Below are 27,832 nucleotides of genomic sequence, written 5' to 3'. Positions count from 1 at the left end.
CTTATGGACAGATTCACACACAGACCCACACTGCAGACACGGCCACTGACACCCCGAGGAGAACACACACACACACACAAAGACACACACACACACACAAACACACACACACACCACACACACACACACACACCACACACGGTAAGACCCAAAGGGGCAGCAAATTCACACACATAACCAATATATACACGTACAAAACCCAGACATACATAGACACTCCCATAAGGACACACATGCCCCCAGATATGTACATAATGCAAGGGGCTTTTGAAAAGCCATGGTCACGCGGGGTGTCCTTTGTGAGCTATCAGGGGCGAAGGCAGCTGATTGGTGGAGAGAGAGCATAAAGCGTCTGAACTGCTACGGCATTGCTCAAACAGGTGAAGACTTGGATGAAGAGAGATCTTCGTCTGCTCCGCCTGCTACTGACAGTCTGCTTAACTGGCTACTTGTGGCCTACTCATCTAGTGATTTACTGACCTGCTGAGCTACTAACTTGTCTGAGCCCTCCTCCCTCCCTTCTTGTACTTGATCTGATCCGGGTATTCTCCCTGACCCCCTTCTTCTCCTGCCACACCCCCTCCCCAATCCCATCCCTATTTAAACCCCGCCCCCACACCTCACCCCCTTTCCCACCCCGTCCCTTCCCCTCCCACCCCCACCACTTCCTCACCCCCATCTGCACCTCCTCTCTGGTGCCCAGGCGCCCCCTGAAAGACCAGAATATGAAGGTTCAGAAGCTACTTTTCTATATCCTCTTACTCGGGTATCCCGGTTACCCCAACACAAATGTGAGTACACATCCGACATCAGTGATTTCTTCCTTTTGTATTTATTTATCTTTTTCAGACTGTGGTTAAAAAACAGCTTTTTCATGGAGTCCTTGATGAGAACTCAGTTCTTTTTGAAAACCCATTAACTCAGGGCAAGGTTTCTCAACCAGCATGTAGGGCTTCTGGCCACACCTGTCCACATGAAGTTGTGGATCCTGTCTGGGCCACTTGGTCCAGAAGGAGTAGTGTTGACAGGATGGAAACCTGAGCTTCATAATGTCAAGAAAGAAGGACATGGGAAGATACTAAAAGCCACTGAGATCTTTGTCTTAAATAAGCGGCTTGTATGATGTTTGAATTATACTTCCTTAGGATCATTTTTAAAAATGTCAGAACCTCTATTGAATAAGAGCCATTTAATAGTATTAATAGTATTTTATACTATTAGATGGCTCCTGGAAGGCCTGTCAAGATTCTTCTTCAAGCTTTGCAAGTTTAGAGTCCCTCTTATACGTAGTTAGTTTTCCTATCAGCACGTTGTTCATATTTGTGAAGTTTGGTAGCCCTGGGAACCGTGGTGTCCGAAGTGTTGGTGTTGGAAAGTGAAATGTCGTTTGTGTTCTGTGTTCCTGGTTTGTTCGCTTTTAGGAACTTGTGCATCAGCCCTCTCCCTCTGGTCTTAGAGGCTGCCCCCAAGGACTCTGTGTCCAACCAGCTAGATGACAAGCTCAGCATACATGAAGTGGCCTCAGCCTGCTTGGACATTTATAATAAGAAAATCACTAGGAGTGATGTGATGAGGAAGTGAATGCATTCTTGTCCTTTCTTTAGCCAACTATGTACAGAGTGTTGATTTACCCAAAGCAAAAAGGGTCTTGAATGTCCTTAGGATTGTCCAACTATAAAGAAATACCTGGTTGCCAGTGTGAATGTTTCATTCTATCATTAAAAATCAAAACCTGTACTCCCAAGAGCCTGAGACAGAGACACAGGGGACACCCATAGAGAAAAGTAGATTTCTTGAGATTGGCATGCACCAGATTCTTAGAGAGGGATCTGCAACGTCCCAAGGCAGGAACAACCTAAATTGAGGCAGAATCCTCCCACATGATACCTCCAGGCACAACAGAATCTATTTGTTTCTTTTGAGTCTACGAAGGAGGAAATTTCTTGGTTCTGTTTATTGCAATTTCCGCCTTCTACCTAGGCTGCATCTCATAGATCAGTTCAGCTCTCTCTCCCTCCCTCATTTCTGAATTCTTGCACAAACTAACTTGTCTTGCATTTCCTACCTCCACCTGGTCATGACCATTGTCTGTGGGAACCAAGTGTTACTGGCTCCCTTGGATCTAAACTAGTTAACGGTAACTAATGGTATCAGCATACAGATAGCTGGCAGAGGTATCAAGAGTGCCCAGGACTTAGGATGTTTGCCATTCATGTCAAGATGGCCTCTGTCTTTGCCGCATTTGATCCCCATGATCACTGTGCTGACAGCCCCTGCTCTCTTGCAGACAGTGGCCACTCAAAGACAGTGTACATTTCCCAGCAGGACGCAATTTAGTGACCTCAGTTCTAAGAGCTGAAGATACAAATGGTACACATTTTGGAGGCTAGTGTATTGGCACAAAATTAAAGTTTGGTATGTGAATTAGTATGAATTGCATTGTGAGTGTATTTTCTCCTAAAGGACTGGTAAGTCTAGTTTTAGTAAAATGATATGTGTTCTGTTGTTTTGGTGACCATACCCAGGACTTTTGTGTTATTTAGAAAGTAATTTCCATAGTTGTTATTGATTGATTTAGGTGCAACACTATGAAATAGGAACTTGAATTTATTGTATTGGCTATTTGGAGATGTGTGTTCAAGTAACTTAAAACCTCATAGATTTCATCAAAATACACAAGATCACCTGATTATGCAAACCTGTATTTACTTCAGAAATCTGACAATTTGGGCTGTGATTCATATTCAAAGTAAACCTTGAACGTAAAACCTTCTGGGGAGCCTGGGTGGTTCAGTCAGTTAAGCATCTGACTCTCGATTTTGGCTCAGGTTTGTGAGTTTGAGCCCAGCATCAGGCTGTGTGCTAACAGCGTGGAGCCTGCTTTGGATTCTCTGTCTCCCTCTCTCTCATTCCTCCCCGCTCTCTCTACTTTCAAAAATAAATCAACATTAGAAAAAAGAAAACCTCAGTGTTTTTAGAAACTAAACAATAATGTAGAATTTATTTTTGCTGGAATAAACCCATATTATTATAAGAGCAGCTGCACATCTCTCAGTTATATCCATATCTGTAAACATCTGTCTCTATAACAATCTCATTTGAATCGCTAGTACATTTTTATTGTTCCTTTCTCCCATCCTTCTGTAAATTTTGGTGTATTTTTGGAAATGTTCCAAAGGATTTTATCCAGGTACTTCATGAATGTACAACAGAAGTCATTTACTTCTTGTCTACTGAAAGGGTAAGGAACAATGAAGCCATCACCACAGTAAGATCGTAAACACAGTCATCACTCCTACAGGTTTGCCCCTGCTCCTTTGTAAGCATTGTGTCCTCCCTCTCCTTCAGGAGGAGGCATTTGAGAGGTGTGCTTATAACCTCCTGGAGGCTGGTTGAAGGTTTATAAAAATGATTCTTTGTGACAGATATTATAAATGTCTTTGCTATTCCTCATTATCTCAAATATTATTTCAGCTTGTGCCTATTTTGGCTGACCATTTCCCTCGTGGCTCTCGTGTCTTCGGAACTCTGTGGAAGCTTGCCGTTATTCCTGCCACCGTTGCAATTTGTGCATGTCTTATTTACCTCTGGAGAGTTGTCCTTGCTGTGAGTATACTACAATAACTTACAGATAGGCTTTTAAGCATAAGTAAGCAGAAGTTTTTTGGTAAGCACACATTTTTTACTAGACCATTTGTATGCACTCAGTACTTCAAATATCCCTTTAAGCACGGCATTCATTGCATCCCACAAATGGTAGTAATTCCAACATTCATTATCATTTTGATGGAACTATTTTTGTAATTCTGTGAAATGTCTCTTTGACCCTCTTCTTTTCGAATTTCTCTATTCTATCTCTATTCTCTATCTTCTATTAGAATATCTCTCATATATTTTGTAGTTTTTCAGTTGTCTTTCTATTATTGATGTCTAGCTTACATATGTGTTCTGAGAACGTATTTTCTATGATTTTGTTGACTTCAAGTTAAGGTGTATTTTATGACCCCGAACATGGTCTGTGTCAGTGAATGTTCTATATGAGCTTGAGAAGAATGTGTATTTTTCTATTGTAGAAAGTGTTCTACAGATGGTCATGGATCTAGGTGATTGGTGATGCAGTTCAGTCCAACTGTGTTCTTAAATTTGAATACCTTTATGCTCAATCTGTCAATGACTGATAGAGGGTGTTGAATTCTTTCAGCTATAAAAATTTATATGTCTATTTCTCCTATCAGTTGTATCAGTTTTTGCCTCATGTATTTTGGCACTCTGTTGTTAATGCATGTACATTAAGGATTATGTTTTCTTGGAGAATTAAGCGTTTATTATTGACCTCAGTATCTCCAATAATTTCCCTTACTTTGTACATGTTTTGAAGGACAATTTATGTGCACAGAATTCTAGGTGGATGGGTTCTTTTCTTTTAACAGTATAAACATTTCATTCTTCTTGATTGCATGGTTTCTGAATTCTGAGTATTTTTTGTCCTGGTTCCTCTTGGGTAAGGTGTTATTTCTTCCATCTCCCTGCAACTCCAGCCCCCAACACTACCCCTTAGCTTCTTCCAAAATTGTTTGTTTTCAAGTTTCTCTTGATTGAATAGTATATGTCTAGGGATAGTCTTGTGTTTTTTGTGTTTTTTTGTTTTGTTTTGTTTTGATTTGTTTTTGGTTTGGTTTGGTTTTTTTGGAGGGGGGTATTTATCCTGCTTGAAATTCTTTGAGTTTCCTGAATCTGTGGTTTATGACTATCATTAATTTTGGAAAATTCTCAGTCATATTCACTTCAAACGTATAAGTAGGTATTCCCACTTTGTGTATGTTACACCTTTTGTCATTGTCACACTGGTCTTGGATTTTCTCCGTTGTATTTTTAATTTTTGTGTGTTTCTGTTTTGGGTGTTTCTACTTGACATTTCCTTCTGCTTGTTGAGTCTTTCCTCAGCTGTGTTGTGTGTGTTAGTAAGTCCAACAAAGGCATTCCTTATTTCTGTTATGATGTTTTGGATTTCTAGAAGTCCTTTTGGATCCTAGAGTTATCGTTTCTGTGCTCACATTCACCACCTCTTCTTGCATACTGACTACTTCTTCCATTAGAGTCATTATCCTATTAATCAGAGCGGTTTTACATTGCCAGCCTGATTATCCCACCATCTCTGCCATAGGAAGTGTGATTCTAATGCTTGCATTCTGTGTTCAAAATATGTGGTTTTTCCTTTTAGGGTACCTTGTTAAGTTTTTTGGGAAGCTTGGGGTCACGTCCTTGTTTAGAAAAACTGAGGTGAAGGCTTTTAGTGTAAAGTTTTGTCTTTACCTGGCTAGGTTTTAGGCTGAGTTTACTCCCCTATGAGACAGGAAGGAGGAAGAGCATTGTCGTTGAGTATTACCCTTCATCTGTATTGCTTATCTTCAGGAAAACCCCATTAGGCTTTGGAGAAATAGTTTCTGTGGAGGGCAGGCCTTCTAAACAAGAACAGAACAGCATGAGTTTATTTATAAGTGGCTGTTTTTTCCTCTTTTCCTGCCAATTTAGAAATCTTTCTCTTCAAAAAGAAAATATGCATATTAAGTATTTGTAAGGCCATCTCTCTTTCCATTTCCCCTGCTTAGGAAAGGAAACATGTGACATTAAAGGACTATCCATGGTTTCCTGTTTGCCCTCCGTAGATACACTTTCCTATAACAACATTTTTATGACTCACTTTTTGATACCATGATGATATTCCAATATCCTGGCAAGATGTTGGGGCTCGCTTCAGCATCACATCATCATTTAAAACTTTCAAATAGGGATATACGTCCTACGGATCACGAAAATGTGTCTTCACCTTTTGTTAAAGGAGAGTCTTGCCTAGATTTTATTGAGCTATAATTCATCAGGGGATGACCTGGGTGTGGGTGTTACTGGACCACCAAGACCAGGTTCTCCAGTCTCAGTGTCTTAGTAATGAACACTGATCGAAAGGGAAACAAAGCAGGTGGCGTTTATTAGAGATAGGTTGTATACAGTGGAGCCACCAGGAAAGAGGAATATCGCTCCCCCAAAAGGGTGGTGTGCCAGGCTTATAAAGGCACTTTTCCAAAGGGTGAGGGGCTGGGAGTGGGGAAGCATCCTTCAGTCCCACAGTCATTATCTTATGGTTGTTACTTTTCAGTGGACACAAGACAATCACAGGATGTCTTTTTCCATGGTTGACGTCCTTTTAGAAATACTAGTGCAGTCAGGCTTTAATTGTTATTTCTACTTTTGCCCAGACAACCATTACTCCTTAATAGCTGTTCTCTCTTTTGTTCACTTTTCCAGAAGTTTCCAGTATGGAAACTGTTAACCCTTGCCTTAGACCAGTGCCTTTACAGGAATTAAGTTCCTCTTGCTTTTCTTATACGTTCTCAACGGGAGCCCTTTCTGCTTTGTTTTTGAAATGTTAGTCATCATTTCTTTTGGTGCCTGTGCTTTTTCTCTAGCCATGTTCCACTCTCTTTCTCATTTGATGATATGTTTTTGGAAGACCCTTTGTTTTTAGTGATCTAGGAAAATCATAGCACCTGACATGTTGTAATTGTTTATTGATTCGGAAAGCAGCCAACCCTGTGTAACATTTCAGAAAGCTTTCTAGAGAATGAAAGAAGCGTATCTTAGTACAAAGGTTTTCCTTTTCTTTCCTTGCCACTTCCTTCCTCCTTCCCATCCCTTCCCTTTCCTTCTCGCCCCCCTACCGTCCCCCTCCATCTCTCTCTCTGTCTCTGTCTATCTCTTTCTTCCTCTCTCCCTTTCTCTCTCTCTCTTTTTTTCTTTTTTTGGCATTTCAAATGATCCTGGGTTCTGGACTTCAGTGTGGATGTTGGGTTTGACTACAAGAGGAAAACAATCAGACAAATATTTTATTTATGTATTTTTAAAACTGTCTGCATTATGCACTGACAGAATTGAATATTTTGATATTTATTTAATATAATGTAAATCTATCTTTTGGTCAAAATAAGCTGTGAATCTTTATGCTTTTATCAGAAACGGTTTATAAAGAATCATGAACTAAATATGAAATTCTACTTTTTTCTTATATTAATGTTGTGAATTCATTATGCTGAAGAAAATGATCATTGTAATTTCATTGGATGACATGTCAGTATTTTATCAGGAAGGAAAAGTTTTTACTATTAACATGTTTTGACCTCAAACTTAATTTTGTTTCTTCCTCTCTCAGACACAGCCTCCAGTACATCAAGGTAAGATTTTAGGTTTTAGTAGTCTTTGTAATTTTTTTTCATTACTCGTGTTTGGTGTGGGTTTAAATTTTTTAACTAGGGATAAATATGGTGACTTCTGATGTCTAATTGACTTGTGAACTCTTGAAAACCTTTCTCTTCCCTGTTAGAGGCTAAGTGACAATGTGGAGGGATTTTCCTCTCTTAAGACAAGAGACCAGGGGAGGAAAACATCACAGGAGGAAGGAGAACAGAATGAGTGTGATTTTGCATAGAAATGATTAGGAAAGAAGTGATGATATGAGCCTGAGGTGTGGAGTGAGTACTTTGCCATGACCTGGCTTTTGGTGAAATGTGAAGATGAGAAAACCCTCTTTGAGTCTGTCAAGAAGCCTAAGCATAGAGAAGAAACCAGGTATTGCCAGGCAGGGTGTGTGTCACAGGAGAGGGTTAAACCAAGGTTTTGAGTCTGAGGTGGAGGGAGCCATTCATGCCAGGGGAAAAGTGAACTTGTTGCAAATGGCGGGTAATCTATTCTGCACGGACCCCATGGACTGTGGTGATTCTGTGGTGCTGTCTGTTAAGAGGCAAGGTGGCTACCTGACGCTTAACAAGCCCTCAAAGACCGGTTGGTGTTGATCACTGTAAATGCAGCGGTGGTGGTGATGAGAAGAGTGACCTCAGGGCATGAGAGCTCTCGCATTGGGCCAATGTAAGAGGAGTTTGCAGTTTGTGTCTGTTAGAGGAGTCAGTGTTCTAGAGCTTACACGTATAGGAATGTCAGTGAAATGAGGTTTCTTGGGTTTAAAATGCTGCTGAAACTTGCTTTCTTCAGGCACAATGAGAAAGCTAAAAAGTTAGTTACACCCATGTGTCAGATCATGTGTCTGTGCTGCTAATACAGTGGGATTATTCGATGTCACTGGTTTGGTAACAACCTTAAAAATTGTTTTATCTCCTTTTAGTTAATTTACAGCAAAAAACTGCAAAGATCAACCCGTTGGAGAAAGAAAACCCAGAGCTGGCTGAAGCAATATCCATGTGGGAAGAGAAGGTAGCATTGCCCTTTCAAATATTTCTTGTGACTTCATTTTGATTAATTTTATCTCTTGGAGTTCATCCTACTGACCTATTTCATGTGTTCTATAAATACTTCCCATTCAAGACAAGCTTCACAAATGGAATAAAAAACTACCTTTTTATTTGTGAAAGGAGTCACACATTAGACATAGGCTTATCTACCACGATGCTATTTTTGAATTCTGATTCCTTTTTCATATGTTTTGTATCTACATCAATGAATTAAAGATACATCTTCAAGAAGCTAAGAGAGAAAGTAACATTCACTCTGCTGAAGCTCTTAAGTTGAAAGTAAGAATTCTTTCTTTGCCTGGATTGCGTTCTAAAAACACAAGTAAAATTAATGAATTGTTACGACTCATTCAACATGTTTTGTTGAAGGAGAACATCAGAAAAGTTGAGCACTTCGATAAAATTTTAAATGACACCCTTCAAAGTGCACATGTTACTTTGCAATCAGAGAGAGAGAGAGAGAGAGAGAGAGAGAGAGAGAGAGAGGAATGTCAAGAATCAGGAAGTGCTAAGAGTTGGCTGCTTTTACTGTAATTTGACTTTGGAGACTTTTTGTTCATTGGGTGAGGTGAGCATAGCATATTCGCTTGCTGTTTACCACAGTAGAGAGTGGGCCTCTGGGAGACAAACCTCCATCTGCACAGCTGGAATTTCACTAGGACCACCATGAGGAGTTTGCTGTTTCAAGGACTAGGAAGTATGTTTTATTTTCACAACTAGGTCATTACCACATCATTCAGACCTGCCCTCCAAGATATGGAGAAAATCCCCCAAGATAGTTGAGAGATGAAGGGCAATAGCAAGTTGTATACTGCCTTCTTCTCTTAATGCTCAACAATGTTCAGTGTGAATAGAGGAATATTCTCCTAAGAAAGCCATTTGTGAGCCCTTTGACTTGAACTATTTTCCATGTTCTTTGCCTTCTCCTTGTTGTATTTATGCCCCAGGATCTTTCTTTGTTGCCATGCACAGTCCTGTTGCACTCACATTGTTGTGCGATCATTATTTCTTGAATGTATTTTCTCATATCTGTCCTAAAGTCAGAAGATGCAAACGGTCAATTTGAGGATCCAGAACTGAGAGCCTTGAAGTCCAATAAATGTGAACTGGAAGGTATGTTGTCTGTTGGGGAGAAATCCCCATATGGTGGCAATGACTTTGCATTGGGAAGGGAAAGAATGCCTTCTTGCCTTCACACTAGTTGCCCTTTCCTGTCACCCCCAAACCAAGTCTCAGGTCATATGCACATGCACAAAATAATCCATTTTTTTTTTTTTTTTTACAGAAAGGAAAAAGGCCCTGGAAGACGTTTATAATTCTTTGAGTTCTCTTACAGCAATCAGGGAAGAAAAAGCCAAAAGGCTGAAGGAGAGAGCAGACATCCTTGATAAATCCTCTGAAGAAAGAAAAATGGCTACAGCAAAGTAAGACGTTCATGTGATAATGGTCCAGAGTACTGTTGTATGAATGAATGTGGTGGCCGCTATAGATAAATATATTTCTTCTAGAATTGGATCCAAGAGTATTTTTGCCAAATGCATTCAGGAGAATTGTGCCTGCCCTTCCTACCTGGCTTCCTATAACCTGCATTTTCCTTTCTGTCCTTAGTGCTTGTCACACATTCTTGTGTCATGTACTTGGGGTAGAAGAGGGAAGATACTGGCATTAAGCACACTGATAACAGGATCCCCTCCGGATCCATTTACATTGTCCTATAGGTTTCAATCCCATCCCATGGTCTTATCAGCCAGGAATTAGGTCATCTTTGTTCAGCACCAGACTTGGGTCAAAAATATTTAGGGAAAACATTGAATTATCTTGCTGCAGAAACCATGGGAGTTTCTTTCTAGACTGTGGGTTGGGATGCCATCAGTACTGCATCTCTTCATCCAGTCTGCAAGTGAGACTCGTACGAAGTGTGTCTTCATGGGTTCATTAGAAATTTGGTGCCCCAGGCGCATGTTTCTTCTTTTGTCCAGTATTTCCTTTTGTTCTCAGGAGGGGGGCCTTTAGAGACCTTATTCACATTGAAAAGGAAATGCTTCCTTGTCTTCCCTGGAGACTCAGCTTCTGTTAGTCCTTTCCACACCCGGGGTGGAGCCTGCTCTGTCTCACTGGCATCTTGTTTTTGTTAATGTGTAAGCTCTTTGTGGGAGCAGGTAGAGCACCCTGACCACCTTCTATCTTCACCCCCTTACAACAGAGCCTCTACATTACAGCCACCCCAGAAAACACTTGCTGAAGGACTACCTGAGAGGCCAGAAGGAAATGCATGTACCTTTCTCTGTCTAGTGCTTTTGTGTCCACTACTAACAGTCTTTCAGTTTTGCATGTGATTCTTGACTACATCCAGTGCCAAGGTGAAACCCTTTAAAGCAACACCATGCACAAAATAGTCTGAGGGCAACACAGCAAACCAGCCTTTCTAAGCATTTCCCTTTGCTGCCTTCACTGTCAATGAACTGAGTCTTGTTCAAGTAGACTGACTCCATGAAGTTGATAGTTTTCCATCTGAAATCTGTTTCCTGAAGATAAGAGCCTGACTGTGGGACAGTTCACATCATGTTATATTTCAGCATATATTGCCACTCTAAGATTGGCCTTTCCCTCCACCAGGATCTTTGAAAGAGGGGGCAGGGGTTGCACTCCTGAACCTTAGTGATGTGTGGGAGTGATTTGCAATGCTGGTGAAGCCATATCCTGGAAGGCTGTCTTTCATACTCAGTGTCTGTGTCAGGGTACAACTTTTGGACTGAGATTCAGTGCACTGCCCCGTGGAGGTGCAAGGCAATGATGATCCCCTGCCTCATCCTAATGGGTACAGTTGGTCAGGCACAGGTTTTCACACTGACCTGGAATAGGCCTTCTCCATCTCAAACAAAAGACCAACTCTGGGAAGGTACAAGGTGCAATGTTATTTGATGACTTGACGATGAAGGAGTAGAAGCAGAGAACTAGACAGGCGGCTCTGATTGTAGGCGACTTTGCAGCAGACGGAGGTTGAATGTTCTTTAACATTAAATGGGGTCTTCATTTCTCTGACTGTGTTGTCAGTCTGTGCATCGTTGGGGGAGGGGATAGGGATATTGGAATCTAGGCTTTAAGAGAGCTGAGAAGGAAAAAGGCAGAATTTCTGGACCTTGGCTACTGGACTATGTATATATCTTTCCCATCTTAGGAATCTGGATATGACAAACTGTGAACTAGTGGCAATGAAGAATCAGATGGCAACTGCAGAGGAAGATCTGAAAATAGCTACAAGGGACATACACAAGTGCAAGTGAGTTCAGATACTAATTAGCAGTGGCTCATGAAACCCCTGTTCGTTTCTTAGTTCTAACCTTTGTACAATGGGTAGACTCCATGAATATAGTAATATAAACACAAATTCAGAGGACATATCCGTAGAGAATTAACAGACAGGAAAAGATAAGTATTAGAAAGAATAAAACAATTAAGTTACTAAACATTTCTGGGTCTCCAGCATTGACCTGCCCATGTAGAAACTTCATCCATGCCAACGTTCCTGAGGGGTGGTGTCAGTTGTCATAATCTATAGGAAAGCAGTGTGTCATAGGATGAAATCCTATCCATCAAGAAGGTAGTACCACCTGATGGTCCTGGTCTTTGCAACCCTAGGAAACCTGGTGAGTACACAAGTTAAAGGAGAATAGAGCTTTATGTTGGCTTTATGATGAAAGTCACTTGTCACCTGATGAATTAGGGCAAGATTGAAAATGGAAAAGAATTCTATGACCTCTGAACCCTACGGGCTTGGAATGATGAGTAAGGAGAGGATGGAACAATAGCTTTGGTTCTGTACATTTATAATTGTGTGAAAAGTGTTTCATGTGAAAGGATAAATTGTATTGGGGGAAGATATGAGGATGATGGGAACATGAGCAGATTATTTATAATCCTACCTAATATTAGACCTTATTTGATGAAACCAATTGTATCTCACAGACAGCAAATTGAACAAACACGAGAACAGCTGCAGAAGGCAGAACTCACCTTCACACACCAGGTAACGTGAGTTCTGCCTGACATATTGAACCCTTAGTACCTCATGTGGTTGAGTGTAGTGGCCCTTGGAATTCCTAAACACGGACTTTTCATTGTTGCTTTTTCAGGTCGCAGTTTATGAGCATAATACTCAGGACACCTGGGTAAGTGTTTTCTTTTTTCCTCCTCTCTCTCTTTGGTGCACAGTCTGGCATGACTGAAGGTGGATGTGTTTTTCTCCCCTAGATCAAGGCTCGGATCTGGGAGAGGAAAATGGCGGAACAGAGCCGAGAGGTTGCCCGCTTGAAACACAGGTGTGCGAGCGTGACGTGAGTTTTTATGGGTGTTTTGAGGGATGACAGCTGTGCTGTTTAGTGTCTAGTCAGAGGACGTGGCGTTGCAACTCTTACAGAAGTCCATTCTTTTTCTGTATCTAAGACTGGATGTGATGGAAGGAAAGAGGCTGCTTGAGAGATACAGGAGACAGAGACCAATGCCTGGAAGTCCAGAGACGCAGAACTCTGCGAGGAGAGGTAAGGGGCACGTGGTGATGTGCAGGAGCCTCATTTCTGCGGCAAAGCCTTTTCCTGTGGGTGATCATCGTGTGTCCTGGACAGAACTGCAAACACTAAGGACAGCAGGTGGTCTGAAGGGGTGACAGAAGGGTCTTCTCCGCTGGTACTGCAAGCAGTGAGGCACTTCTCCCTGTGAATGGTGGAGCTCATGCCCCTCCTCTGACTGTGACCCTCCCACCTCCTCTAGCATCCCCCTGTCTGAAGAGCCTGGAAAGGATGACAGGACAGGGGTCTCATCCTTCTTCCCACCCGGACTCAATGTGAAGACTTTAGTTTATTTGAGGAGAAACTCATTTATTTACTATTTTCATTGCTCCTTTATTTTTATTTTTGTGAACTATAGACCTACATTCCTGAATCCAAGCTCCAAATAGCTTCGTCCTCTGATGTTATCAGTGCAACTCTGCAGCTTCACGGCTAAACACCCATAGTTTTCCTTTTCTCATTAATATAATATCAGTCAAGTTCAGTTCCATTCAGAAATAGTTACATAATAACGGCTCCCATGTGGAAGGCAGCTTATAGATGAGCTGAAAGAATGAACAATTTGCCTGGAGTCAGAAGAAACACACCCATGCTCTTCTGTGGAGGGTTTTTTGATGTTATCCACCAACTGACGCTCTCATTTTAATTTTTATCTGAAATGAGATGCTGAGTGATTACCCCTCAAGTGTATTGAGAAATGGCTGTTTTGGTGGCGATTTCCTGATTTCTCTTTGAGCTGCCCTGTTGAAAGTTATTTGACTAATTATGAAGAACATGAGCCAGGACCCTATGGTTTCTTCATTAAGATATGATGGGATGGATCTCCCCCTTATCACTGGGGTCAACTGAGGCTTGTGGGTTACTCTCTGCCTCTCCTCCTTGTCCTGAGTGTGGGCAAGAGTTTAACACGTCACAAAATGTGGTGTTTGTGTGAATTCTGCAGAGTCTACTAAAATCAGAGTAAACCTCTATCCCTTTTAGAGCCTTCAGCCGAAGCTGGTGTCACTCCCATGAGTCACAACAACAAGCAGTCTACCAACAATGCCGAGAAGGACAAGGTAAATGCTGGGGCCATTTTCAGTTGTAAGTCTGTCAGGAAACCCTCCTTTGCGGAACAGCATGCTCTGCGGCCTTATCCCTGTTTTGTGTGTTGTATGATATGTCTGCCTATTTATATTTTCCAAATTCACAGCCTGAACCTAAGACTCTACAGGCTTCTGTCTTTTCAGCCTGTCATCTTTTTTCTGGTCAGTTTAGTAGCCAAAGGAACTTAGAAGTTGAGCACCTTATGGCTTTTCCCTTGTGTTCAAAATAACAACAACAGGAAGATACACTGCACTCTATAGCAAAGTCTCTAAGCTTGTTGACTCCTAACACACTACCTCTCTGTGGGATCAGTGTTGTTGTTATTTTCCTCTTTCTGGTCACACTATTCATGTGTGAAGACTATCTGTTAATTGTAAACGTGAAAAGACTTCCCTCCATCTTTATATTGTGTGCCTTGTACAATTTATGATGGTTTTAGACAAAGTCATTGTCATAACTCACCACCTTCACGTCTTCATGGGTAAATGAACTGTTTGGAATCCTTTCAAGCAGTATCTTAGGTAAAAGTATTCTGAACACAAGGTCCTTCAGTTTTATTCATATGAGCAGGTTCTCTTGTGTCTCCAGTCAGTGTTAGAGCTGATACCATCGCTCATGACACATCCCTGGAAATGTATACCAAAGTCAAAACACATTTACATTAACTGTTTCATGAATGTCTGCCTCTTTTTTCCCATAGGATGTATTACTCTGTGTCTTGTAGTGTACACAAAATCAGAATTCCTTATGAATTCAGGTAAACACTTGTAGGCCTAGTACTCATTGATATGTAATATGTTCCTCACAGCAAACATTTCCTCAGGTCCCCTACAAGACTCCCGGCATCCCCAACTCCCGAGTGGTTTCTTGGCCTTTGACAGCACTTGCAGAAAGTAGGAAGACCTCTTTCTCAGCGAGGGAAGCAGAGGGGGCCAAGTGTGGGGCCGGCAGGCAGAACTTTTTCCCAAGAGTAGCTGTCATTTCATGTGCAAAGAATGAGCTGTGTATTTGCACCCAATGTTTTTATGTTCGGAATAAGCCAAAAACAGAGCTTCTGCCATCACTGTAGTGGAAGGATGCAAGGTGATCCTGGACGTGGATGTCTGCCTGTCTGGAATATGCTGCTTCATTAGTTTGGAATTACTTATTTAATCCTGTAAGAGGGGATCATTTTGTTCTAAATTCTCAGACATGGGCAGGGACATGTGGTGACAGTAGTTTAACCACCTGCGTTTAGTTGCCTAAGCTGTAGGTGGTACCCAGTGGCAGGGACAGAGTTTTCAGGTACTGATGCTACTCTCTTGGATCCTGGTGGCAGAGAAGGGGGCAGGTGCTGACCCGTACTTCTATGGGTTTCAGCTGCTTTGGGGATTGGTTCTCTTGTGTGGCATCTGCACATAGCTGTCACTTCCGTTCTGCAGGGCAGTGTGGATCCGTGGCAACCTCCTCCATTAACTGGAAGATTCTGCACACCCTACTCTAGAGGTCACCCTTTGATCTGGGCACATCCACCTCCTGTACCAGGTTCGGGACCACCCCGAACCCCTCCACCTGCACCACTTGGTAAGATGATCTGGGCAGTATGAGTTGGCTTGCTAAGAACCTTCATCTAATTTTTGTTGTTGTTGAGTCTTTTTTAAAGAAATTTGTTAATGTTTATTTATTTTTGAGACAGACAGAGACAGAGCATGAATGAGGGAGGGTCAGAGAGAGGGAGACACAGAATCTGAAGCAGGTTCCAGGCTCTGAGCTGTCAACACAGAGCCCGATGTGGGGCTTGAACTCACGCACTGTGAGATCATGACCTGAGCCGGGGTGGGATGCTTGACCGACTGAGCCACCCAGGCGCCCCGTTGTTGAGTCTTGTACAAGGTGCAGAGGTGGTACCACAGATCATTGCAATGCAAGGAAAATGCCTGCCATCATCACCACATTCCTTGAGTTTCTCATGATTGACTTATCATCCTTGTGTCATTTCCCCCACCTTGTGTTGGTACAGGTGTCTCTTGTGGAGATGGAATGGGGCTGTATGCAGAAAAGCAGGCCTAGCGCTTCAGCAGATGTGTGCCATACACAGTCCATGTGCTGGGCGGTGGGAGGCATGAGGCTCCGCCTAACGTATATCCATCCAGTTGAGCCCCCAGTCATGCACAGTTGTTTGAGGAGTTATGAAAACACCTGAACCAGGGCTTTTATGGGTCTTCATCAGAGTTTAAAGAATGGTTCTCCCTTTACCTTGGGATCACCTGAAGCATGCGGGATACCCTGTGCATGTGATTTGGGATCTGACTGGGCCAAAGAGTTTCAGTTGCTTGAGGAATGAGGAGAGTGGTTTTGGTTTTGTGGGGTTTTTTTTTTGTTTGTTTTTGTGTTTTTGTTTTGTTTTTGTTTTTTTAATCTCTGCACAATCTACTCAAATCAGAATAAACCTCCATCCCTTCTAGGGCCTATTGCAGATCCAGATGTTGCTCCTGTGAGTAACAACAACACTGACTCTACCAACGGGACCACGAAGGACAAGGTAAATGCTGTGGACATTTTCAGTTGTAACTCTTTGGCAAAACCCTCCTTTTTCTGTTCAGCGCTCTCTCCTGGCTTTGTGTCTGTTTTGTGTGTTGTATGATATGTCTGCTTGTTTTTCTCATTTTCCAAATGCACAGCCTTAACCCAAGAGTCTACAGGCTTCTGTCTTTTCAGCCTGTCATCTTTTTTCTGGTCAGTTTAGTAGCCAAAGGAACTTTGAAGTTGAGCACCTTATGGCTTTTCCCTTGTTGTCTTCAAAATAACAACAACAGGAAGATACACTGCACTCTATAGCAAAGTCTCTAAGCTTGTTGACTCCTAACACACTACCTCTCTGTGGGATCAGTGTTGTTGTTATTTTCCTCTTTCTGGTCACACTATTCATGTGTGAAGACTATCTGTTAATTGTAAACGTGAAAAGACTTCCCTCCATCTTTATATTGTGTGCCTTGTACAATTTATGATGGTTTTAGACAAAGTCATTGTCATAACTCACCACCTTCACGTCTTCATGGGTAAATGAACTGTTTGGAATCCTTTCAAGCAGTATCTTGGGTAAAAGTATTCTGAACACAAGGTCCTTCAGTTTTATTCATATGAGCAGGTTCTCTTGTGTCTCCAGTCAGTGTTAGAGCTGATACCATCGCTCATGACACATCCCTGGAAATGTATACCAAAGTCAAAACACATTTACATTAACTGTTTCACGAATGTCTGCCTCTTTTTTCCCATAGGATGTATTACTCTGTGTCTTGTAGTGTACACAAAATCAGAATTCCTTATGAATTCAGGTAAACACTTGTGGGCCTAGTACTCATTGATGTGTAGTATGTTCCTCACAGCAAACATTTCCTCAGGTCCCCTACAAGACTCCCGGCATCCCCAACTCCCGAGTGGTTTCTTGGCCTTTGACAGCACTTGCAGAAAGTAGGAAGACCTCTTTCTCAGCGAGGGAAGCAGAGGGGGCCAAGTGTGGGGCCGGCAGGCAGAACTTTTTCCCAAGAGTAGCTGTCATTTCATGTGCAAAGAATGAGCTGTGTATTTGCACCCAATGTTTTTATGTTCGGAATAAGCCAAAAACAGAGCTTCTGCCATCACTGTAGTGGAAGGATGCAAGGTGATCCTGGACGTGGATGTCTGCCTGTCTGGAATATGCTGCTTCATTAGTTTGGAATTACTTATTTAATCCTGTAAGAGGGGATCATTTTGTTCTAAATTCTCAGACATGGGCAGGGACATGTGGTGACAGTAGTTTAACCACCTGCGTTTAGTTGCCTAAGCTGTAGGTGGTACCCAGTGGCAGGGACAGAGTTTTCAGGTACTGATGCTACTCTCTTGGATCCTGGTGGCAGAGAAGGGGGCAGGTGCTGACCCGTACTTCTATGGGTTTCAGCTGCTTTGGGGATTGGTTCTCTTGTGTGGCATCTGCACATAGCTGTCACTTCCGTTCTGCAGGGCAGTGTGGATCCGTGGCAACCTCCTCCATTAACTGGAAGATTCTGCACACCCTACTCTAGAGGTCACCCTTTGATCTGGGCACATCCACCTCCTGTACCAGGTTCGGGACCACCCCGAACCCCTCCACCTGCACCACTTGGTAAGATGATCTGGGCAGTATGAGTTGGCTTGCTAAGAACCTTCATCTAATTTTTGTTGTTGTTGAGTCTTTTTTAAAGAAATTTGTTAATGTTTATTTATTTTTGAGACAGACAGAGACAGAGCATGAATGAGGGAGGGTCAGAGAGAGGGAGACACAGAATCTGAAGCAGGTTCCAGGCTCTGAGCTGTCAACACAGAGCCCGATGTGGGGCTTGAACTCACGCACTGTGAGATCATGACCTGAGCCGGGGTGGGATGCTTGACCGACTGAGCCACCCAGGCGCCCCATTGTTGAGTCTTGTACAAGGTGCAGAGGTGGTACCACAGATCATTGCAATGCAAGGAAAATGCCTGCCATCATCACCACATTCCTTGAGTTTCTCATGATTGACTTATCATCCTTGTGTCATTTCCCCCACCTTGTGTTGGTACAGGTGTCTCTTGTGGAGATGGAATGGGGCTGTATGCAGAAAAGCAGGCCTAGCGCTTCAGCAGATGTGTGCCATACACAGTCCATGTGCTGGGCGGTGGGAGGCATGAGGCTCCGCCTAACGTATATCCATCCAGTTGAGCCCCCAGTCATGCACAGTTGTTTGAGGAGTTATGAAAACACCTGAACCAGGGCTTTTATGGGTCTTCATCAGAGTTTAAAGAATGGTTCTCCCTTTACCTTGGGATCACCTGAAGCATGCGGGATACCCTGTGCATGTGATTTGGGATCTGACTGGGCCAAAGAGTTTCAGTTGCTTGAGGAATGAGGAGAGTGGTTTTGGTTTTGTGGGGTTTTTTTTTTGTTTGTTTTTGTGTTTTTGTTTTGTTTTTGTTTTTTTAATCTCTGCACAATCTACTCAAATCAGAATAAACCTCCATCCCTTCTAGGGCCTATTGCAGATCCAGATGTTGCTCCTGTGAGTAACAACAACACTGACTCTACCAACGGGACCACGAAGGACAAGGTAAATGCTGTGGACATTTTCAGTTGTAACTCTTTGGCAAAACCCTCCTTTTTCTGTTCAGCGCTCTCTCCTGGCTTTGTGTCTGTTTTGTGTGTTGTATGATATGTCTGCTTGTTTTTCTCATTTTCCAAATGCACAGCCTTAACCCAAGAGTCTACAGGCTTCTGTCTTTTCAGCCTGTCATCTTTTTTCTGGTCAGTTTAGTAGCCAAAGGAACTTTGAAGTTGAGCACCTTATGGCTTTTCCCTTGTTGTCTTCAAAATAACAACAACAGGAAGATACACTGCACTCTATAGCAAAGTCTCTAAGCTTGTTGACTCCTAACACACTACCTCTCTGTGGGATCAGTGTTGTTGTTATTTTCCTCTTTCTGGTCACACTATTCATGTGTGAAGACTATCTGTTAATTGTAAACGTGAAAAGACTTCCCTCCATCTTTATATTGTGTGCCTTGTACAATTTATGATGGTTTTAGACAAAGTCATTGTCATAACTCACCACCTTCACGTCTTCATGGGTAAATGAACTGTTTGGAATCCTTTCAAGCAGTATCTTGGGTAAAAGTATTCTGAACACAAGGTCCTTCAGTTTTATTCATATGAGCAGGTTCTCTTGTGTCTCCAGTCAGTGTTAGAGCTGATACCATCGCTCATGACACATCCCTGGAAATGTATACCAAAGTCAAAACACATTTACATTAACTGTTTCACGAATGTCTGCCTCTTTTTTCCCATAGGATGTATTACTCTGTGTCTTGTAGTGTACACAAAATCAGAATTCCTTATGAATTCAGGTAAACACTTGTGGGCCTAGTACTCATTGATGTGTAGTATGTTCCTCACAGCAAACATTTCCTCAGGTCCCCTACAAGACTCCCGGCATCCCCAACTCCCGAGTGGTTTCTTGGCCTTTGACAGCACTTGCAGAAAGTAGGAAGACCTCTTTCTCAGCGAGGGAAGCAGAGGGGGCCAAGTGTGGGGCCGGCAGGCAGAACTTTTTCCCAAGAGTAGCTGTCATTTCATGTGCAAAGAATGAGCTGTGTATTTGCACCCAATGTTTTTATGTTCGGAATAAGCCAAAAACAGAGCTTCTGCCATCACTGTAGTGGAAGGATGCAAGGTGATCCTGGACGTGGATGTCTGCCTGTCTGGAATATGCTGCTTCATTAGTTTGGAATTACTTATTTAATCCTGTAAGAGGGGATCATTTTGTTCTAAATTCTCAGACATGGGCAGGGACATGTGGTGACAGTAGTTTAACCACCTGCGTTTAGTTGCCTAAGCTGTAGGTGGTACCCAGTGGCAGGGACAGAGTTTTCAGGTACTGATGCTACTCTCTTGGATCCTGGTGGCAGAGAAGGGGGCAGGTGCTGACCCGTACTTCTATGGGTTTCAGCTGCTTTGGGGATTGGTTCTCTTGTGTGGCATCTGCACATAGCTGTCACTTCCGTTCTGCAGGGCAGTGTGGATCCGTGGCAACCTCCTCCATTAACTGGAAGATTCTGCACACCCTACTCTAGAGGTCACCCTTTGATCTGGGCACATCCACCTCCTGTACCAGGTTCGGGACCACCCCGAACCCCTCCACCTGCACCACTTGGTAAGATGATCTGGGCAGTATGAGTTGGCTTGCTAAGAACCTTCATCTAATTTTTGTTGTTGTTGAGTCTTTTTTAAAGAAATTTGTTAATGTTTATTTATTTTTGAGACAGACAGAGACAGAGCATGAATGAGGGAGGGTCAGAGAGAGGGAGACACAGAATCTGAAGCAGGTTCCAGGCTCTGAGCTGTCAACACAGAGCCCGATGTGGGGCTTGAACTCACGCACTGTGAGATCATGACCTGAGCCGGGGTGGGATGCTTGACCGACTGAGCCACCCAGGCGCCCCATTGTTGAGTCTTGTACAAGGTGCAGAGGTGGTACCACAGATCATTGCAATGCAAGGAAAATGCCTGCCATCATCACCACATTCCTTGAGTTTCTCATGATTGACTTATCATCCTTGTGTCATTTCCCCCACCTTGTGTTGGTACAGGTGTCTCTTGTGGAGATGGAATGGGGCTGTATGCAGAAAAGCAGGCCTAGCGCTTCAGCAGATGTGTGCCATACACAGTCCATGTGCTGGGCGGTGGGAGGCATGAGGCTCCGCCTAACGTATATCCATCCAGTTGAGCCCCCAGTCATGCACAGTTGTTTGAGGAGTTATGAAAACACCTGAACCAGGGCTTTTATGGGTCTTCATCAGAGTTTAAAGAATGGTTCTCCCTTTACCTTGGGATCACCTGAAGCATGCGGGATACCCTGTGCATGTGATTTGGGATCTGACTGGGCCAAAGAGTTTCAGTTGCTTGAGGAATGAGGAGAGTGGTTTTGGTTTTGTGGGGTTTTTTTTTTGTTTGTTTTTGTGTTTTTGTTTTGTTTTTGTTTTTTTAATCTCTGCACAATCTACTCAAATCAGAATAAACCTCCATCCCTTCTAGGGCCTATTGCAGATCCAGATGTTGCTCCTGTGAGTAACAACAACACTGACTCTACCAACGGGACCACGAAGGACAAGGTAAATGCTGTGGACATTTTCAGTTGTAACTCTTTGGCAAAACCCTCCTTTTTCTGTTCAGCGCTCTCTCCTGGCTTTGTGTCTGTTTTGTGTGTTGTATGATATGTCTGCTTGTTTTTCTCATTTTCCAAATGCACAGCCTTAACCCAAGAGTCTACAGGCTTCTGTCTTTTCAGCCTGTCATCTTTTTTCTGGTCAGTTTAGTAGCCAAAGGAACTTTGAAGTTGAGCACCTTATGGCTTTTCCCTTGTTGTCTTCAAAATAACAACAACAGGAAGATACACTGCACTCTATAGCAAAGTCTCTAAGCTTGTTGACTCCTAACACACTACCTCTCTGTGGGATCAGTGTTGTTGTTATTTTCCTCTTTCTGGTCACACTATTCATGTGTGAAGACTATCTGTTAATTGTAAACGTGAAAAGACTTCCCTCCATCTTTATATTGTGTGCCTTGTACAATTTATGATGGTTTTAGACAAAGTCATTGTCATAACTCACCACCTTCACGTCTTCATGGGTAAATGAACTGTTTGGAATCCTTTCAAGCAGTATCTTGGGTAAAAGTATTCTGAACACAAGGTCCTTCAGTTTTATTCATATGAGCAGGTTCTCTTGTGTCTCCAGTCAGTGTTAGAGCTGATACCATCGCTCATGACACATCCCTGGAAATGTATACCAAAGTCAAAACACATTTACATTAACTGTTTCACGAATGTCTGCCTCTTTTTTCCCATAGGATGTATTACTCTGTGTCTTGTAGTGTACACAAAATCAGAATTCCTTATGAATTCAGGTAAACACTTGTGGGCCTAGTACTCATTGATGTGTAGTATGTTCCTCACAGCAAACATTTCCTCAGGTCCCCTACAAGACTCCCGGCATCCCCAACTCCCGAGTGGTTTCTTGGCCTTTGACAGCACTTGCAGAAAGTAGGAAGACCTCTTTCTCAGCGAGGGAAGCAGAGGGGGCCAAGTGTGGGGCCGGCAGGCAGAACTTTTTCCCAAGAGTAGCTGTCATTTCATGTGCAAAGAATGAGCTGTGTATTTGCACCCAATGTTTTTATGTTCGGAATAAGCCAAAAACAGAGCTTCTGCCATCACTGTAGTGGAAGGATGCAAGGTGATCCTGGACGTGGATGTCTGCCTGTCTGGAATATGCTGCTTCATTAGTTTGGAATTACTTATTTAATCCTGTAAGAGGGGATCATTTTGTTCTAAATTCTCAGACATGGGCAGGGACATGTGGTGACAGTAGTTTAACCACCTGCGTTTAGTTGCCTAAGCTGTAGGTGGTACCCAGTGGCAGGGACAGAGTTTTCAGGTACTGATGCTACTCTCTTGGATCCTGGTGGCAGAGAAGGGGGCAGGTGCTGACCCGTACTTCTATGGGTTTCAGCTGCTTTGGGGATTGGTTCTCTTGTGTGGCATCTGCACATAGCTGTCACTTCCGTTCTGCAGGGCAGTGTGGATCCGTGGCAACCTCCTCCATTAACTGGAAGATTCTGCACACCCTACTCTAGAGGTCACCCTTTGATCTGGGCACATCCACCTCCTGTACCAGGTTCGGGACCACCCCGAACCCCTCCACCTGCACCACTTGGTAAGATGATCTGGGCAGTATGAGTTGGCTTGCTAAGAACCTTCATCTAATTTTTGTTGTTGTTGAGTCTTTTTTAAAGAAATTTGTTAATGTTTATTTATTTTTGAGACAGACAGAGACAGAGCATGAATGAGGGAGGGTCAGAGAGAGGGAGACACAGAATCTGAAGCAGGTTCCAGGCTCTGAGCTGTCAACACAGAGCCCGATGTGGGGCTTGAACTCACGCACTGTGAGATCATGACCTGAGCCGGGGTGGGATGCTTGACCGACTGAGCCACCCAGGCGCCCCATTGTTGAGTCTTGTACAAGGTGCAGAGGTGGTACCACAGATCATTGCAATGCAAGGAAAATGCCTGCCATCATCACCACATTCCTTGAGTTTCTCATGATTGACTTATCATCCTTGTGTCATTTCCCCCACCTTGTGTTGGTACAGGTGTCTCTTGTGGAGATGGAATGGGGCTGTATGCAGAAAAGCAGGCCTAGCGCTTCAGCAGATGTGTGCCATACACAGTCCATGTGCTGGGCGGTGGGAGGCATGAGGCTCCGCCTAACGTATATCCATCCAGTTGAGCCCCCAGTCATGCACAGTTGTTTGAGGAGTTATGAAAACACCTGAACCAGGGCTTTTATGGGTCTTCATCAGAGTTTAAAGAATGGTTCTCCCTTTACCTTGGGATCACCTGAAGCATGCGGGATACCCTGTGCATGTGATTTGGGATCTGACTGGGCCAAAGAGTTTCAGTTGCTTGAGGAATGAGGAGAGTGGTTTTGGTTTTGTGGGGTTTTTTTTTTGTTTGTTTTTGTGTTTTTGTTTTGTTTTTGTTTTTTTAATCTCTGCACAATCTACTCAAATCAGAATAAACCTCCATCCCTTCTAGGGCCTATTGCAGATCCAGATGTTGCTCCTGTGAGTAACAACAACACTGACTCTACCAACGGGACCACGAAGGACAAGGTAAATGCTGTGGACATTTTCAGTTGTAACTCTTTGGCAAAACCCTCCTTTTTCTGTTCAGCGCTCTCTCCTGGCTTTGTGTCTGTTTTGTGTGTTGTATGATATGTCTGCTTGTTTTTCTCATTTTCCAAATGCACAGCCTTAACCCAAGAGTCTACAGGCTTCTGTCTTTTCAGCCTGTCATCTTTTTTCTGGTCAGTTTAGTAGCCAAAGGAACTTTGAAGTTGAGCACCTTATGGCTTTTCCCTTGTTGTCTTCAAAATAACAACAACAGGAAGATACACTGCACTCTATAGCAAAGTCTCTAAGCTTGTTGACTCCTAACACACTACCTCTCTGTGGGATCAGTGTTGTTGTTATTTTCCTCTTTCTGGTCACACTATTCATGTGTGAAGACTATCTGTTAATTGTAAACGTGAAAAGACTTCCCTCCATCTTTATATTGTGTGCCTTGTACAATTTATGATGGTTTTAGACAAAGTCATTGTCATAACTCACCACCTTCACGTCTTCATGGGTAAATGAACTGTTTGGAATCCTTTCAAGCAGTATCTTGGGTAAAAGTATTCTGAACACAAGGTCCTTCAGTTTTATTCATATGAGCAGGTTCTCTTGTGTCTCCAGTCAGTGTTAGAGCTGATACCATCGCTCATGACACATCCCTGGAAATGTATACCAAAGTCAAAACACATTTACATTAACTGTTTCACGAATGTCTGCCTCTTTTTTCCCATAGGATGTATTACTCTGTGTCTTGTAGTGTACACAAAATCAGAATTCCTTATGAATTCAGGTAAACACTTGTGGGCCTAGTACTCATTGATGTGTAGTATGTTCCTCACAGCAAACATTTCCTCAGGTCCCCTACAAGACTCCCGGCATCCCCAACTCCCGAGTGGTTTCTTGGCCTTTGACAGCACTTGCAGAAAGTAGGAAGACCTCTTTCTCAGCGAGGGAAGCAGAGGGGGCCAAGTGTGGGGCCGGCAGGCAGAACTTTTTCCCAAGAGTAGCTGTCATTTCATGTGCAAAGAATGAGCTGTGTATTTGCACCCAATGTTTTTATGTTCGGAATAAGCCAAAAACAGAGCTTCTGCCATCACTGTAGTGGAAGGATGCAAGGTGATCCTGGACGTGGATGTCTGCCTGTCTGGAATATGCTGCTTCATTAGTTTGGAATTACTTATTTAATCCTGTAAGAGGGGATCATTTTGTTCTAAATTCTCAGACATGGGCAGGGACATGTGGTGACAGTAGTTTAACCACCTGCGTTTAGTTGCCTAAGCTGTAGGTGGTACCCAGTGGCAGGGACAGAGTTTTCAGGTACTGATGCTACTCTCTTGGATCCTGGTGGCAGAGAAGGGGGCAGGTGCTGACCCGTACTTCTATGGGTTTCAGCTGCTTTGGGGATTGGTTCTCTTGTGTGGCATCTGCACATAGCTGTCACTTCCGTTCTGCAGGGCAGTGTGGATCCGTGGCAACCTCCTCCATTAACTGGAAGATTCTGCACACCCTACTCTAGAGGTCACCCTTTGATCTGGGCACATCCACCTCCTGTACCAGGTTCGGGACCACCCCGAACCCCTCCACCTGCACCACTTGGTAAGATGATCTGGGCAGTATGAGTTGGCTTGCTAAGAACCTTCATCTAATTTTTGTTGTTGTTGAGTCTTTTTTAAAGAAATTTGTTAATGTTTATTTATTTTTGAGACAGACAGAGACAGAGCATGAATGAGGGAGGGTCAGAGAGAGGGAGACACAGAATCTGAAGCAGGTTCCAGGCTCTGAGCTGTCAACACAGAGCCCGATGTGGGGCTTGAACTCACGCACTGTGAGATCATGACCTGAGCCGGGGTGGGATGCTTGACCGACTGAGCCACCCAGGCGCCCCATTGTTGAGTCTTGTACAAGGTGCAGAGGTGGTACCACAGATCATTGCAATGCAAGGAAAATGCCTGCCATCATCACCACATTCCTTGAGTTTCTCATGATTGACTTATCATCCTTGTGTCATTTCCCCCACCTTGTGTTGGTACAGGTGTCTCTTGTGGAGATGGAATGGGGCTGTATGCAGAAAAGCAGGCCTAGCGCTTCAGCAGATGTGTGCCATACACAGTCCATGTGCTGGGCGGTGGGAGGCATGAGGCTCCGCCTAACGTATATCCATCCAGTTGAGCCCCCAGTCATCCACAGTTGTTTGAGGAGTTATGAAAACACCTGAACCAGGGCTTTTATGGGTCTTCATCAGAGTTTAAAGAATGGTTCTCCCTTTACCTTGGGATCACCTGAAGCATACGGGATACCTTGTGCATGTGATTTGGGATCTGACTGGGCCATAGAGTTTCAGTTGCTTGAGGAATGAGGGGAGTGGTTTTGGTTTTTTGGGGTTTTTTTTGTTTGTTTTTGTGTTTTTGTTTTGTTTTGTTTTTTTAATCTCTGCACAATCTACTCAAATCAGAATAAACCTCCATCCCTTCTAGGGCCTATTGCAGATCCAGATGTTGCTCCTGTGAGTAACATCAACACTGACTCTACCAACAGGACCACGAAGGACAAGGTAAATGCTGTGGACATTTTCAGTTGTAACTCTTTGGCAAAACCCTCCTTTTTCTGTTCAGCGCTCTCTCCTGGCTTTGTGTCTGTTTTGTGTGTTGTATATGTCTGCTTGTTTTTCTCATTTTCCAAATGCACAAGCTTAACCCAAGTGTCTATGGGGTTCTCTACTTTCTGCCTGTCAACTCCTTGTGGAAGGTTTAGAACCAATCGTGCCTAGGGCTGAGCACCCAAGGGCTTTTCTGGTGTATACCTGGAAATAACCCAGGGATGAAGAGACCACACTCCACCTAGAAGTCTTTTGGCATGCCTTATTTTTTCTGGACCTCCTCAGTGTGGAATCATTGCTCTTGCTGTTTCTTCCTGTTCTGTTTCTGTCTAGGGGATTAATGTGTTCAGAAAATCGGCAGTTATCCTTGTTTTGAAAATGCAAACTGCCTTCACTCCAAATTATATTTTTGTATGTGTCATTAGAGTGGTCTTAGACAAAGTAAATTTAATACCTGTCAACATTCAGCCTTTCTTTTTTTTTTTTTTTTTTTTTTTTTTTTTGTAAACGTGCTGTCTGGAATCCCTTTAGGTGTGCCCTGGGTATACATATTCTGAACTACAAGAGATGACATATTTGTTGTAGAAAGCACGAATTGCAACATGTGTGGTGAAGAGAGACAATCTGTAATTACCTGCATTGTAATTCTCCACTGTGTCCTTTGTGTTCACATGAGCACGTTCTCTTGTGTCCTGTGTCCTGTGACAGGTGAAACATGGAGATGTACAGCAGAAATGAAAGTGTATTTGTGTTAATTCTGTTATTTAGAATTTCAGCTCATCTTTTAGAGAACAAAAGTACCCTGCGAGTTGTACTGTATTTAACTGAGAAGTACCACTGAATGAAAATAAATTAGCTAAGCCTACCTAACATGTATAGGTAACATGTTTCTCTAAGAACATGCTTTTCGAGGTTCTCTGCATGACCTCACGATCCCCATCCCCCAACATGCCTCTGTGCCCATGGATAGCACTTGCAGAGAGGAGAAGACCTCATTGTTGGGAGAGAAGCAGATCGGGCACAGGCGGGGGCTTAGAGGCAGAGCTTTGAGCCACGATTGCTGTGATTCCATGTGTGGAGCCTGGGATTGTCA

General features: G+C 43.2%; 1 protein-coding gene across 1 annotated transcript in view; it reads left to right on the top strand.

The window, feature by feature from the left end:
• Positions 1-649: 649 nt before the first annotated feature.
• LOC122214564 (transport and Golgi organization protein 1 homolog) overlaps positions 650-27,832 on the top strand; it is a 29,472-nt gene continuing 2,289 nt past the window's right edge. The window contains exons 1-22 of the mRNA XM_042929958.1: positions 650-791; positions 3,475-3,606; positions 7,205-7,226; positions 8,171-8,259; positions 9,338-9,410; positions 9,583-9,721; positions 11,476-11,577; positions 12,264-12,324; positions 12,431-12,466; positions 12,549-12,616; positions 12,741-12,835; positions 13,844-13,920; positions 15,370-15,511; positions 16,393-16,469; positions 17,927-18,068; positions 18,950-19,026; positions 20,484-20,625; positions 21,507-21,583; positions 23,041-23,182; positions 24,064-24,140; positions 25,598-25,739; positions 26,618-26,694. Of these exons, the coding sequence (XP_042785892.1) occupies positions 726-791; positions 3,475-3,606; positions 7,205-7,226; positions 8,171-8,259; positions 9,338-9,410; positions 9,583-9,721; positions 11,476-11,577; positions 12,264-12,324; positions 12,431-12,466; positions 12,549-12,616; positions 12,741-12,835; positions 13,844-13,920; positions 15,370-15,511; positions 16,393-16,469; positions 17,927-18,068; positions 18,950-19,026; positions 20,484-20,625; positions 21,507-21,583; positions 23,041-23,182; positions 24,064-24,140; positions 25,598-25,739; positions 26,618-26,694 (2,055 nt within the window). The 5' untranslated portion in view covers positions 650-725. The remainder of the gene's footprint in view (positions 792-3,474; positions 3,607-7,204; positions 7,227-8,170; positions 8,260-9,337; positions 9,411-9,582; positions 9,722-11,475; positions 11,578-12,263; positions 12,325-12,430; positions 12,467-12,548; positions 12,617-12,740; positions 12,836-13,843; positions 13,921-15,369; positions 15,512-16,392; positions 16,470-17,926; positions 18,069-18,949; positions 19,027-20,483; positions 20,626-21,506; positions 21,584-23,040; positions 23,183-24,063; positions 24,141-25,597; positions 25,740-26,617; positions 26,695-27,832) is intronic.

The sequence above is a fragment of the Panthera leo genome, chromosome A2, assembly GCF_018350215.1.
Source record: "Panthera leo isolate Ple1 chromosome A2, P.leo_Ple1_pat1.1, whole genome shotgun sequence".
Lineage (NCBI taxonomy): Eukaryota > Metazoa > Chordata > Mammalia > Carnivora > Felidae > Panthera > Panthera leo.
Note: the sequence above shows the minus strand (reverse complement) of the source record. Positions and strands in the feature narration are given on the sequence as shown.